At 49.1% G+C, this 14860-nt stretch overlaps 1 protein-coding gene across 1 annotated transcript in view; it reads right to left on the bottom strand.

Annotated features, from left to right (window-relative positions):
• FANCM (FA complementation group M) overlaps positions 1-14860 on the bottom strand; it is a 176710-nt gene that overhangs the window by 157083 nt on the left and 4767 nt on the right. The window contains exon 2 of the mRNA XM_083167295.1: positions 12564-12736. Coding sequence (XP_083023421.1) covers positions 12564-12736 — 173 coding nt within the window. The remainder of the gene's footprint in view (positions 1-12563; positions 12737-14860) is intronic.

Genomic DNA, 14860 nt, shown 5'->3' on the forward strand with positions numbered 1-14860 from the left:
TAGGGGATAATGTTGACTCCCGACCAGTACCATCATTTCTGCCATCACCTTCTTGAACACACGAGGTGCCGATGACAGGCCGAATGGAAGCGCTCTGAATTGAAAGTGCAAATCCTTCAACGCAAATCTCAGGAAAGCCTGATGTGGACCCCAAATTGGTATGTGGAGATAGGCGTCCTTCACATCCAACGATGCCAGGAACTCTCCCTCCTCCAGGCTTGCTATTACTGCCCTGAGGGACTCCATCTTGAATTTGTAAACCTTTAAAAAAGGGTTTAGAGACTTTAAATTTAATATGGGGCGTACCGAGCCGTCCGGCTTCGGCACTAGGAACAGGTTGGAGTAGTAACCCCTTCCTTGTTCCTCCAGCGGGACAGGTATGATAACCCGTGACGTCAGTAGGCGTTGTATTGCCTGTTGCAGGTTCACCCGATCTGCATGCAGAGCCGGTAAACCTGATTTGAAGAACCTGTGAGGGGGAGGCCTTTCGAATTCCAATCTGTAGCCGTTGGAAATAAGATCCCTCACCCAGGAATCCAGGTGAGAGACCGACCATACTTGGCTGAAAGCTGACAGGCGACCCCCCACCTCGCACGTGACTCCAGGATCGGAACCAGAGTCATGCTGCAGGCTTAGAGGCGGTGGCATTAGCGGCACGATCCAGAGATCCTGTGCTGGCGGGCTTTCTAAACCTACCACGGCCCCCTCTGGCGGCCGAGCTGGAGCCTCTCGCCCTCTGCCTGGGCCTGGAAGGCCGAAAGGACTGAAAAGCCTGAAAGGACTGAGACGTCTGACCATGAAAGGGACGTTTAGCGTGAGTGGGAGCCGTTGGCAGAAAAGTCGACTTGCCGGCCGTAGCCTTGGATATGAGGTCGTCAAGTTCACTACCAAACAATTTTTCCCCCTTAAAGGGCAAATTCTCCACACTACGTTTGGACTCTGGATCAGCTACCCATTGTCTCAACCAAAGGGCCCTGCGACCCGAAACCGCCATTGCGGAAGAGCGAGCATTTATAGCTCCAAGCTCCTTTTGTGTATCACATAGGATCTTTGCAGTATCCTGGATATGGCGAAGTCTCTCTCCAACTTGCGCCAGTGACATATCGGCCAGCATACCTTCCTGGATTTGAGAAGCCCATGTATAAATGGACTTCGCTATCCAACAACTGGCGAGGACAGGTCTCTGAGACGCCCCACTCGCTGTATACATGGCCTTAAGGGGAGTATCCAGCTTCTTGTCTGTACTATCCTTCAGTGTTGCTGCCCCAGGAACGGGGAAAACCACCTTCTTGGACAGTCTGGACACCGAGGCGTCCACAACCGGAGGCTCTTCCCACACCCCTCTAGTGCTGGGATCAAAGGGGAAATTGGACTTAAACCTTTTGGACAGTTGGAAACGCTTTTCATGTTGTTTCCAAGCCTCCTTAAACGTCTCATCAAGGTCAGCTTGTTCAGGATAAACAATCTGCTGTTTCCTTTGGGACCCAAAAAACGGGTCACCTTCCTGCATGTCTGCTAAGGGAAGGTCTAAAACCTCTCTTATTGCTATAATAACAGGTTCTGGGCCCCTGAGGTATGATTGTGAATCAGGGATCAGAGCCCCGTCATCCACATTATCATCTGTGTCGTCACCCGCCTGTAGATCATCATCTGAATCAGGCAACATGGCGGCCGCAGCACGCTTCCGTGACTGGCCCGTGGTGGGATTCATATTATCCACCCGTGCGGCTAGAACTGATCCTGCTGCACCTGTTTGGTCTGCACTGTATTTGCAGCCAATTGAGTTGACACTGCCTGCAGCATGGTTTTAATGCCTGCAGCCCACTCAGGCTCTTGAGAGTCTGATTGTGATGTTCCACTGATCTGGGGTGAAACCCCTGTTTGAGTGGACATGCACTCTTCACAGGTAATCTGTGAGGTGGACTTAGGCACAAACTTGGTGCTGCAAATGAGACAGGTTAATTTCCTTACCATGGTGAAGGAATAAATAACCTCTTTCCACAAACACACCACAATCACAATGAAATATATATAAAATCAATGTGCAGTGTATAGCAGCTATATATGTGTGAGCTCTATCACTGATAGCGTGTAGCTTAACAAGCCCATGGGGGAGCGCTCAGATTACACTGAGGAGACCAGCACACCCTGCACAACCTGAACTCCTATTTAGGAGTTGGTACAACGCACAAAACACAGTACAGTGTGATCAATAAAGCGATTCAGCGCTAAATACACTTGCTGTTTTCTGCAGATTTCCTCTGTCCAACACCTCACCGCTGAGGAGTGATCTGGAGGCAGTAATGGCGCCCAGGGAGAAGCAGGAAGTAGTGTATGCGCGCTCAGAGCTCTGGCCTCGCTCCGCTGAAGCCCCGCCCCCTTGGTAATGGTGCAGGGGCTTCACTGATTTTTATACTGGCGCTGGCTGTCAGTTAATGGCGCCCTTGATCTGAACAGCGTTTTTGATGTGATCTGCCCTGGTATTCTAGGGACTGTCACTGCAGCCAGTTTGTGGCGGGGGGTCTGCGCAGCCCCTGTAAGGAGCCGCGTCTGCCGCCGCCGCCATCTTGCCGCACGATGAGCCGGGGTACCCCACTGTGGGGACCCCGGTTTCTACTCACCACAGACGTCTTCGGACTGTGTCAGGAGTGTGCGGCATGCTGGGGGTGAGTATCACTGCAGCGCAATGCCCGTGAGTACAAACACCCACTCAGGACAGGAGCCAGTACACCCAGCTTCAAAGTTATAGATGTGCCTGTCTCCTGCGGATACCCTGTAATACCCTAATGTCTTAAGACCATTCTCAGTATCCCATAGGACGTTAGTGAAAAGACAGTACAAAAGTATGTGCAGCACAGTACTGTGCGATGAGATGCCGCGGGAGCGCACATCTCATAGCACATATCGCATCACCAGGATCTCCACGTGTATGGGCACCTTATGGCTCATTCTAAATCGCCCATCGTGTACTTAACCTCCGGACAAGCCTTCACTGAGGGCAGCCTTGGAGACTTACATAGTCTCCATGGCGCTGGCAGCAGGGGGGCGCTAGATTGAGTACATCAATAAATCAGTGGAGTGGTCTGAAAATGAAAACACATTTATTAAAAAACAAAACAATACATACTAAACAGTAATAATAATAATAATATTAATAAAATCCGGTATTTGCTAATCAGTCACCTTATTTACGCACCTTGTTAATTCAGAGTGCTTTGTGGACTTTTGTGGATATTGCGTTTCTATGAAGTGAGTGATGCCGCTGGAGGAAGATCTATGGATCGTGCGAAACTGTCCCAAAGAAATTGTCCTCTTGTTGTATGGTGGATGTAGTGTTCACTCTAGAAATTTTGTCGGGCAGGGCACCGGGCCCGCCGACGTCACACTTGCTGACGTCACTAAAGTGGGCAGGCCGGGCCGCAGACAGCACTAAAGTGAGTGGGCCGGGCCATTGACGTCACTAAAGTGGGCAGGCCCGGCCCCACCGAAGATGTCGCCACTACAGGGGGAAGGTGCCTTGATGCCGGGGAAGCGCCGTCTAAGGCGGCCCTGGGCTTCCCCGTGCAAGCTGTCGCGCAGGCACCAGGCTGTTTTAGCGGGGCACTGCGAGAGGGGCAGGGCGCATTTTTTCCTTAAAATATCGGGCAAGGCGCAGCACCCCGCTAAAACAGCCTAGCAGGAACACTAGTGGATGCAAACCACTGGGTGCCTGGGCTGGATGAAATGGATTCCAAAGCTTTAGAATAACGGGGTGAGAGCGGTGTAGGTAGATGGATATGAAGAAGGGAGTCAGACAGTGATGGGGTGACAGCACCAAGTGTGTGATGAGTTCCACTCCTTAGGAAACAGCAGACTGCCACATAGTAATTGAATTTGTGTGTTTGGCATTAGAAGGATACAGACCTGTGACCCACTGTACAATTACCTAGTCAGTTATTACTAATATATCAGATTATGGGGGTATTCAATCTGCCGCCGCTATTCCCGATGGGGGAAATAGCATCGGGGCCTGATTCAGCCAGCCTGGAATGGGACAGGGTCACGTCTGTCGGGCCAGCCTGACAGTCATGACGCGGTAATTGAATATCCCCCTATATAAGAAAATAAAAACGACATAACAAGGATAGGCACAAAGTGTAATAAGAAAATAAGGCAGGCGCTGTCACTAATAGGGTGACCAACTCATCCCTTTAATCAGGGACACATATCAATTACACAGGTTCTGTGGCAGTTTAAAACCAGGTGAAATGGAGTCTTGAGGTGTGGCAGTTTAAAACCAGGTGAAAGCCAGCCACAGAACCTGTGTAATTAATATGTGTCCCAGATGAAAGAGATGAGTTGGTCACCGAGTCACTAAGCACATCGCATGTATCCCCCAACGCCCAATAATCAATCAGTGCACCTTCAGTGTCTGTTACATTATTACTATCACTGGAAATAGCCAATGAGTCGCTAGAATCACAGCGTTTCGTCCACAGACATGAATTATATCCTGCTATCTCATAATAAGGAAAAAACATCGGTCCATTGCTGAAGGAAAATAGATTTTTTTTCTTTGTTTAATTTATAACTATTTAAATCTCAGATTATTCAAATATCCTATCTACTTCGATCATGTAAAATTATTATCTTCCTTATAGGGCTCTAAATAAGGTGATAATACATTCTATATTTCACCAATTGTAATCATTGTTTGATTGCCTAGATATCATCAGTAGCTCATTAGCATAAATAACGCATCACAATCAGCATGTGATGTCACAATCTGCATGTGATGTCACAATGCCCAGAGTAAGCAGAGAAAACCTCTGGCTACAATCTGCTGGACTCATTTGCTGCCTTGGACTGACCCAGGAAGCATCATTCACACGTGCTGGAAACAGACTGTTATTATTGGATTATTTTCTGCAATCAGAACCACCACAGACCACAACCAGTGTCATAAAGAACAGGACACTGAATAATAATGTGGAATTGCCTGACATTCCCGTGCTGCCGCAAGGCGAACCGCACAGATGAAGATTCAGCAAGTGCCACTCAGCGCACTGCTACCCAGAACACTACCACTGGAGAATCTACTGAGAGACGCTCACTGATTGGGCGCTTGAGAAATTTTATAACTAAAAGAAGAAGACAGCACATAAATGGCCAGGTCGATATTAGCCATCTCGTCCATGAGAGCCTAAAGAGATCCTACTCCTTTGTTGATTTAACACAGGTCTCACAGGATACCTGGGCCAAGGAGCCGGTCAGTGAGCCTGTTGAAGAAAAGCAAGACCTCTCGCCACCTAAAGCCAGGACGGTGCAGGCATCCACCAGCGAGCTGCTGGCCTGTCTTGCAGAGTTCCTCTGTCGCAGGTGTAAGGAGAAGATAACACCAAAACCTCTTGTTTATTGGCTGATCGATATAGACATTTCCATCACTAAAATCGATAAGACCATGGGCTTCCTCAATCCGGCCAATGTAATGTTTCTGTACATGCTCTGCCGTGAAGTGATGACATCCGAGCTAGACACTCAGGAGGATCTACTGATATGGCTGTCAACATGCCTCTATGTAGCCTATTCCTACATGGGTAGTGAGCTCGCCTACCCAATGAGGTATTTCCTAGTCCACAGCTCCATGAAAGCCTTTTGTAGCCGTTCCTTGTCTATTACCATGCAAATGAGTGCAAATATGCTCCGCTTCCACATGGATCCCAAATATTTCATCCAGCTCTTTGAGGATCTTTTAGCTGAAGGTGGACAGCAGGAAATTTCTGTTGCAATGATTTAAAGCAACAGCTCTGGCTTGGGAACCAAAAAGAGACCCACACACAGGCTTGGGAACCGAAGACAAAGAGACCCACACACAGGCTTGGGAACCGAAGACAAAGAGACCCACATACAGGCTTGGGAACCAAAGAGACCCACACACAGGCTTGGGAACCGAAGACAAAGAGACCCACATACAGGCTTGGGAACCAAAGACAAAGAGACCCACACACAGGCTTGGGAACCGAAGACAAAGAGACCCACACACAGGCTTGGGAACCGAAGACAAAGAGACCCACACACAGGCTTGGGAACCGAAGACAAAGAGACCCACACACAGGCTTGGGAACCAAAGACAAAGAGACCCACACACAGGCTTGGGAACCAAAGACAAAGAGACCCACACACAGGCTTGGGAACCAAAGACAAAGAGACCCACACACAGGCTTGGGAACCAAAGACAAAGAGACCCACACACAGGCTTGGGAACCTGAGACAAAGAGACCCACATACAGGCTTGGGAACCAAAGAGACCCACACACAGGCTTGGGAACCGAAGACAAAGAGACCCACATACAGGCTTGGGAACCAAAGACAAAGAGACCCACACACAGGCTTGGGAACCGAAGACAAAGAGACCCACACACAGGCTTGGGAACCGAAGACAAAGAGACCCACACACAGGCTTGGGAACCGAAGACAAAGAGACCCACACACAGGCTTGGGAACCAAAGACAAAGAGACCCACACACAGGCTTGGGAACCAAAGACAAAGAGACCCACACACAGGCTTGGGAACCAAAGACAAAGAGACCCACACACAGGCTTGGGAACCAAAGACAAAGAGACCCACACACAGGCTTGGGAACCTGAGACAAAGAGACCCATCCCACTCCCACTCCCCTTCCCCCCCCCCACCCCCACCCGTGGCTGTTATTGCATGGCTATCGGGCGTGGCCCCTTGGCGATGGGGTTACCGGTTCTTTATGAATTGGTAGTGGCACAGCCACCATGGACCAACGCAATATTTTTTTAGAAGTCTAAATCTGGGTACACACTAGACCACATGCCAACGATACCGTGTCGTTCATATTTCCCATGAACACCCTGGATCTCACTGGCAAAACAGATCTTAAAAAATAAAAAAACATGCGAGAGCGCACAACATTAACGATATATTGCCTATACCAGGGGTTCCCAATCTTTTTTGAATCATGGCACCCTAGAGCATTAGAATTTTTCCAGGGCACCCCTAGGCCCCCAAAAATGCAGAAAAAATAAATATAAAATGAAGTAGATTGTGTTTGTTTGTGATTTTTAGGTTCCATTATGTGGTAAAGGGTGGAGTGTGCTTCTGTTTGTACACATTTTATTATTGGCAGTCACCAGCTCTGGTTTTGTCCATAAATAATTGATCATAAATCATTTGAATTGGTCCTGGACCACCACCCCGTGGCAACCCTGCAAGTGTCCCAAGGCACCCCAGGGAGCCACGGCACACAGTTTGGGAACCACTGGCCTATACACTAGATGATGGCCACCACACACACATATACCGTGGTCATTAACAACACCACAACCTGATGACCGCAGACTTTTACCTACATGTAATTGATGAGAGTCACAGTATATAATACACAAACACAATTAGCGGTAAGAAGATCGCATTATTGGGAAACTCTAAAAATAAAGGTAAGTGCACAACACAAAAAGCAACATGAAAAGCGTATTCTGCTATCCCCTGCATTGTGCCGGCTTTACTAATAGGCTTCTATAAGAAAATGTGGCTCTCTGTACACTGCAACCCTCATGGCTGAGCAGTGGTGCAGGAGATCAGGGCAACAGAGACGCAGAAGGGAAGTGAGACAATGCAACAAGCCCAGTCACACACACGTCACTATGAATGGGATTTCCGTTCTAGATTTAGGAAAGTAAAAACAGATGGAGGTAAAAGGTTAGGCCTATTTCATACGGCTAGATCAGGGGTTCTCAAACTATTTGCTCTGGGGCCCAGTCAGATATTAAAAATTATTACAGGACCCCAGCAAGTTACCACAGAATGGCCGCCACATGTGTGATCAGTGAAGTGAAGTACCCGCTATTGTGACAGGGAGGCAGTGGGTAATGAGGGGATGGAAGAGGGAAGCAGAGGAGTTAATGAGTTATCCCCTGTCCCCCCCCTTCGCAGACACATTAATCTGATGGTCAGCAACATGGAGTCGTGACCCCATTCTGAGGTGGTCGGGACCCACAGTTTGAGGACCACTGGGCTAGATTATATAACCAGTAGTGTGGCTGTGCACTCTCTCATATAGGGCCTAGTACAGCAGTGAGCGCATTTGGGGGCTACTGGTATTATGGAAGCGCTTCACCACCTAGCACAGCACTGGCATTATAGCGATGTATTTGCTACATTTCTGCTATTGCATTGTGGGGAGGGCGCCCCAAAACTACAAATGAAGCTGAATCAGGCCCATATTCCGCTCCACTATTACAAGCACAAGGTCACTACATAGTTAACATTATATAGGACTAGTGTGTGCTTTTAAGGACACTGATATACAGACTGTCTTACTAAGGACTAAAGGTGTCAGCGCACCTATATTTTCTCTGTTAGAGATAGATAGATATATAGAGATAGATAGATAGATATATAGAGATAGAGAGATATATAGATAGATATAGAGATATAGAGATAAATATAGAGATATAGAGATAGAGATAGAGATAGAGATAGAGAGAGAGAGAGATCTATCAACATCAATAACAATGACACATATCCCCACTAACATTGAACAATGCACTAAAACCAGACTTGACAACATGTACTTGGGGTGTCACTTAGGAACAGTTTGGGAACAACTACACCAGGCACCCTGGGGTGCCTCCAGACACTTGGCATCAGGCCCAGCCCAGCACATTCAAAGTGCCTTCTTTCCTGCAGCACCCTGTCCTCCTGTGATCCTGCAGGGATCACGATACAATCATAGCCAAAAAATCCTAACATACCTATTCAATGCGACTCTTATTGGCTGTTTTTTCCACCAATACAGGTTCAGCTTTCTTTAAAGTCAGATCTGCATCGGTGGAAAAAATAGTTGAAGGCGGATGCGTTTTAGACTAAAACATATGGATCGGCAAGTCATTTCCTGATCCAAGTCATTTCCTGATCCAAGTCATTTCCTGATCCAAGTCATTTCCTGATCCAAGGTGTTTTCCCGAACGTGCTGATTTTTCCGACCGTCATAAAATTCTACGCGCATTGAATATCCCTCATGTCATTATTTGTAGGCTACTACACCGATGTGAAACTAAGGTGCCAATCTACTAAGCCTTGGAGAGTGGTAATGTACCAGTCAGTCCCTGTCATTTGTCACAAACAGCCGGTAATCTGGCAGTTAGAAGCGAGTGGGTGGCACTGTATCGCTACCTAAGGCTTAGTACATACCACTAGATTTCCCTGCATTGTGTATAGGATCTTTTGTATGCTGGAAACAGATGTTCAGACCAATTGCTCACACAGGTAAGAAAAGTGGATGGAAATGAAGCCGGTGATAACAAACACCTGCTATAGAGTGTAGTTCACCAAAAAGTACCCACCAGGGACTCACATCCACTCAAATTGGTCAGGCAGTAATGTAGGGTACACACCAGGACGACCCGCTCACGATGCACATCGTGAGCGGGTCGTCAGTGTCTCGTCCGACCCGCTCACGGTGACGCGGGGGGGGGGGGCACGACCCACTCACGATGTGCACCGTGAGCGGGTCCGATCCAATGGCGACCCGCACCCAGCTGTATGGTCGTCATTGAGATCCTACCTGCAGCAGGTAGGATCTCAATAACGACCGACCGACCCGCGGGACCGCGCATCGGATCGGTATCGGTCCACACCAGGACAGAAAAGGGCCCAATCACCACACAATCTACTTCCAATTGGTCGGAATTGGACCTAGATTGAGGGGATCGGGCCCTAGTCGTCCTGGTGTGTACCCAGCATAAGTGTGACAGGACGGGTTCCTGGCCGGTGTAAAGATGGCGGAGAGGACAGGATGGTGGGGCTCCTGGCAGCGCCTGTGTCGCTGGCTGGGAGCGGACGACGCGGAGAACGGCAGCCCGGCCACATGGGAGGAGCAACCAAGGTATATTTTGTACACTGCAGTAGCGGTTCCCACGTGTAAAAAAAAAAATGTTAAATTCTTAAATTCATCTCATCCATATCTCTGGGGTTCAGTAATATATACATTACAGGGTTCGCAAATACTCGCTATAGAGTGTAGTTCACCAAAAATTACCAACCAGGGACTCACATCCACTCAAACTGGTAAGGCAGTAAGTGTTATAGGACGGGTTCCTGGCCGGTGTAAAGATGGCGGAGAGGACAGCAGGATGGTGGGGCTCCCGGCAGCGCAGGACCGGCCGCCGTGGAGAACGGCAGCCCAGCCACATGGAAGCAGCAACTAAGGTATATTCTGTATACTGCAGTAGCGGTTCCCACGTGGCCGGGCCATCATCCGCAATGAAAAATGTCTTTTCATAATAGTGTTTCCGCAGACACTAGGATTACGATGATTATCACAAATACTCAAACCAACCAAATACGCACACACAAATCTAATTTTGAATTAGGTACTTGTTTCCTAGAACATGCAGCAATACCAATATCAGTACAATGATGTCACTGGCTTTGAACCAACCGTTGGCCTCGGATACTGTACACAGTCTCATATTCTAGGGCCAAATAGTCAACAATCGGTATTTCCAACACGGATAAAACTGACAATATTACCAGGTTATACAAATGTTATTTATAAAGAGGGAGGATCTAAATATTGTAATATTCTGACTGGAAACAACCACCAGATCTACAAGAGGAGAATCTGTAGCTTCAGATACAAAAAATAATATACATAAGTAACAAAACTAGTTAAACTGTCAGAGAAGGTAAGGCCATGGCGAGCAGCCAAAACCAAACTACATGGACCATTGTAAAATATTTGGGACAAGGGAATGGATTTACTAATACCCCTCACACTGCAGGCTGGACCCCGGTAATTGCCAGCATGCCTATTTGCCAACACTCGGAGAGGATCGTCATATCCAAGGACCGCTGATCCGGGCTCGCTGCTTCTTTTAGCGTGACCCGTGTCAGATAACGTGGGTAACGTTGTCACACTGCAGACAACCTGGAATGTCCCCATGTTTGATGCTAGGCATGAAACGGGTTAAATTCAGGATGCACCGAACATAGATGGCGCTTTCTTACCAAGCCAGAACCAGGGCGGCCCCAGCAATATACCAAGTCCGAGGCGCGGTATCAAAGTTGGCTTATCAAAACAAACCAATCGTTTTAGCCAGTACATGAAAATAGCATAATGCAAAACAATAGACAATGGTCAAATTTAATGGACTACATTTAGCAAATATACCCCCCCCCCCCCCTCTTTAGGTGTTAACTAGCCCTCTACCCTGGACTTTTATCATGAGAACTTTTCTTATACCACTCAGCATTTATGCCCCAGCTGCCGCGCCCACCGCGTCAACCTCGCCCCAGCTGCCGCGTCCCCACGTCAACCTCATCCCAGCTGCCGCGTCCCCACGTCAACCTCATCCCAGCTGCCGCGTCCCCACGTCAACCTCATCCCAGCTGCCGCGTCCCCACGTCAACCTCATCCCAGCTCCCGCGTCCCCACGTCAACCTCATCCCAGCTGCCGCGTCCCCACGTCAACCTCATCCAAGCTGCCGCGTCCCCACGTCAACCTCATCCAAGCTCCCGCGTCTCCACGTCAACCTCATCCCAGCTGCCGCGTCCCCACGTCAACCTCATCCCAGCTGCCGCGTCCCCACGTCAACCTCATCCCAGCTGCCGCGTCCCCACGTCAACCTCATCCCAGCTGCCGCGTCCCCACGTCAACCTCATCCCAGCTGCCGCGTCCCCACGTCAACCTCATCCCAGCTGCCGCGTCCCCACGTCAACCTCATCCCAGCTGCCGCGTCCCCACGTCAACCTCATCCAAGCTCCCGCGTCCCCACGTCAACCTCATCCAAGCTCCCGCGTCCCCACGTCAACCTCATCCAAGCTCCCGCGTCCCCACGTCAACCTCATCCAAGCTCCCGCGTCCCCACGTCAACCTCATCCAAGCTCCCGCGTCCCCACGTCAACCTCATCCAAGCTCCCGCGTCCCCACGTCAACCTCATCCCAGCTGCCGCGTCCCCACGTCAACCTCATCCAAGCTCCCGCGTCCCCACGTCAACCTCATCCAAGCTCCCGCGTCCCCACGTCAACCTCATCCAAGCTCCCGCGTCCCCACGTCAACCTCATCCAAGCTCCCGCGTCTCCACGTCAACCTCATCCAAGCTCCCGCGTCCCCACGTCAACCTCATCCCAGCTGCCGCGTCCCCACGTCAACCTCATCCCAGCTGCCGCGTCTCCACGTCAACCTCATCCAAGCTCCCGCGTCCCCACGTCAACCTCATCCAAGCTGCCGCGTCCCCACGTCAACCTCATCCCAGCTGCCGCGTCCCCACGTCAACCTCATCCCAGCTGCCGCGTCCCCACGTCAACCTCATCCCAGCTGCCGCGTCCCCACGTCAACCTCATCCAAGCTCCCGCGTCCCCACGTCAACCTCATCCCAGCTGCCGCGTCCCCACGTCAACCTCATCCCAGCTCCCGCGTCAGCTTTGCCACAGCTCCCATGTCACCACATCTGCCTTGTCCCAGTACTTAACTTCTCATGGTGTGTGCGTTACAACAACATGCCCCTTGTTATTTCCAATAAATCCCTTATAACCTTAGCACATGTTACCTGACAATATGCATAATTGCCCAGGGCCTTATGAGCTTCATCTATGACGAGACATTTGATGTCAGCAGCAGGACAGGCACCGCGTGTTAGATCATTCACCATAATTTGAGGCGTCAAGAAGAAAACTCTGTGATTCTGCCACATTTCTCTACGGCTTTGAGCCTGGATGTTGCCTGCAAAGAGATAGAAATGAGTTCTGTGTAAGATTACCGATTATCGTACACTGCGTATATAAAGCAGAACGCAATAAGCAGTTTGGTTTAACTTTGCTTTCATCATAAACAGGATGGACATTTTATTAAACAGTTGCGGACATGTAACAAAATGCTTAATAGGTGCATCATCTAGCCAATCACAGGCTTAAAGGATAAATTCGGCCAAAAAGATACAAGTTCTTGTTTAATTCCATCAACTATGCCACAATGCAGAATTCTACTTAGCTGGCATCTGGGGTCTAGCACCCACTCGGAGGTTATAATTTCACAATGTTCTGAACTAGGGTTAGTCAACATGTGGCCCACTAGCTTCTGTGGAACTACAAATCCAAGTATACCCTATTTATCTTTATTATTTATTAACAGTTTTTTATATAGCGCACACATATTCCCCAGCACTTCACAGAGAATATTTGAACATTCACATCAGTCCCTTCCCCAGTGGAGCTTACAATCTATTTTCCATACCACACGTACACGCACGTAAACATTTTTGGAATGTGGGAGGAAACCGGAGTACGCAGAGTAAACCCACACAAGTGTGGGAGAATATACAAACGCTGCACAGTTAGGGCCATGACCTCAGTGCTGTGAGGCAGTAATGTAACCATTACACCATCCGTACTACCCCGTATATATATATATAACACATGGTGGGGATAGAACCCATGACCTCAGCGCTGTGAGGCAGTAATGTAACCATTACACCACCCGTACTGCCCCGCATATATAACACATGGTGGGGATAGAACCCATGACCGCAGCGCTGTGAGGCAGTAATGCCTCACATTGCACCGTCCGTACTGCCCCGTATATATAACACATGGTGGGGATAGAGCCCATGACCTCAGTGCTGTGAGGCAGTAATGCTAACCATTACACCATCCGTACTGCCCCGTATATATAACACATGGTGGGGATAGAGCCCATGACCTCAGTGCTGTGAGGCAGTAATGCTAACCATTACACCATCCGTACTGCCCCGTATATATAACACATGGTGGGGATAGAACCCATGACCTCAGCGCTGTGAGGCAGTAATGCCTCACATTGCACCGTCCGTACTGCCCCGTATATATAACACATGGTGGGGATAGAGCCCATGACCTCAGTGCTGTGAGGCAGTAATGCTAACCATTACACCATCCGTACTGCCCCGTATATATAACACATGGTGGGGATAGAGCCCATGACCTCAGTGCTGTGAGGCAGTAATGCTAACCATTACACCATCCGTACTGCCCCGTATATATAACACATGGTGGGGATAGAACCCATGACCTCAGCGCTGTGAGGCAGGAATGCTAACCATTACACTGTCCATGCTGCCCCGTATATATAACACATGGGGGGGAATAGAACCCATGACCTCAGTGCTGTGAGGCAGTAATGCTATAACCACTACACCATCCGTACTGCCCGTATATATAACACATGGTGGGGATAGAACCCATGACCTCAGTGCTGTGAGGCAGTAATGCTAACCATTACACCATCCGTACTTGGTGGGAATAGAACCCATGACATCAGCGCTGTGAGGCAGTAATGCTAACCATTACACCGTCCGTACTGCCCCGTATATATAACACATGGTGGGGATAGAACCCATGACCTCAGTGCTGTGAGGCAGTAATGTAACCATTACACCGTCCGTACTGCACCGTATATATAACACATGGTGGGGATAGAACCCATGACCTCAGTGCTGTGAGGCAGTAATGCTAACCATTACACCATCCATACTGCACCGTATATATAACACATGGTGGGGATAGAACCCATGACCTCAGTGCTGTGAGGCAGTAATGCTAACCATTACACCATCCGTACTTCCCTGTATATATAACACATGGTGGGGATAGAACCCATGACCTCAGTGCTGTGAGGCAGTAATGCTATAACCACTACACCATCCATACTGCCCGTATATATAACACATGGTGGGGATAGAACCCATGACCTCAGTGCTGTGAGGCAGTAATGCTAACCATTACACCATCCGTACTTGGTGGGGATAGAACCCATGACATCAGCGCTGTGAGGCAGTAATGCTAACCATTACACCGTCCGTACTGCCCCGTA

This window comes from Crinia signifera, chromosome 12 (genome assembly GCF_055691185.1).
Source record: "Crinia signifera chromosome 12, ASM5569118v1, whole genome shotgun sequence".
Lineage (NCBI taxonomy): Eukaryota > Metazoa > Chordata > Amphibia > Anura > Myobatrachidae > Crinia > Crinia signifera.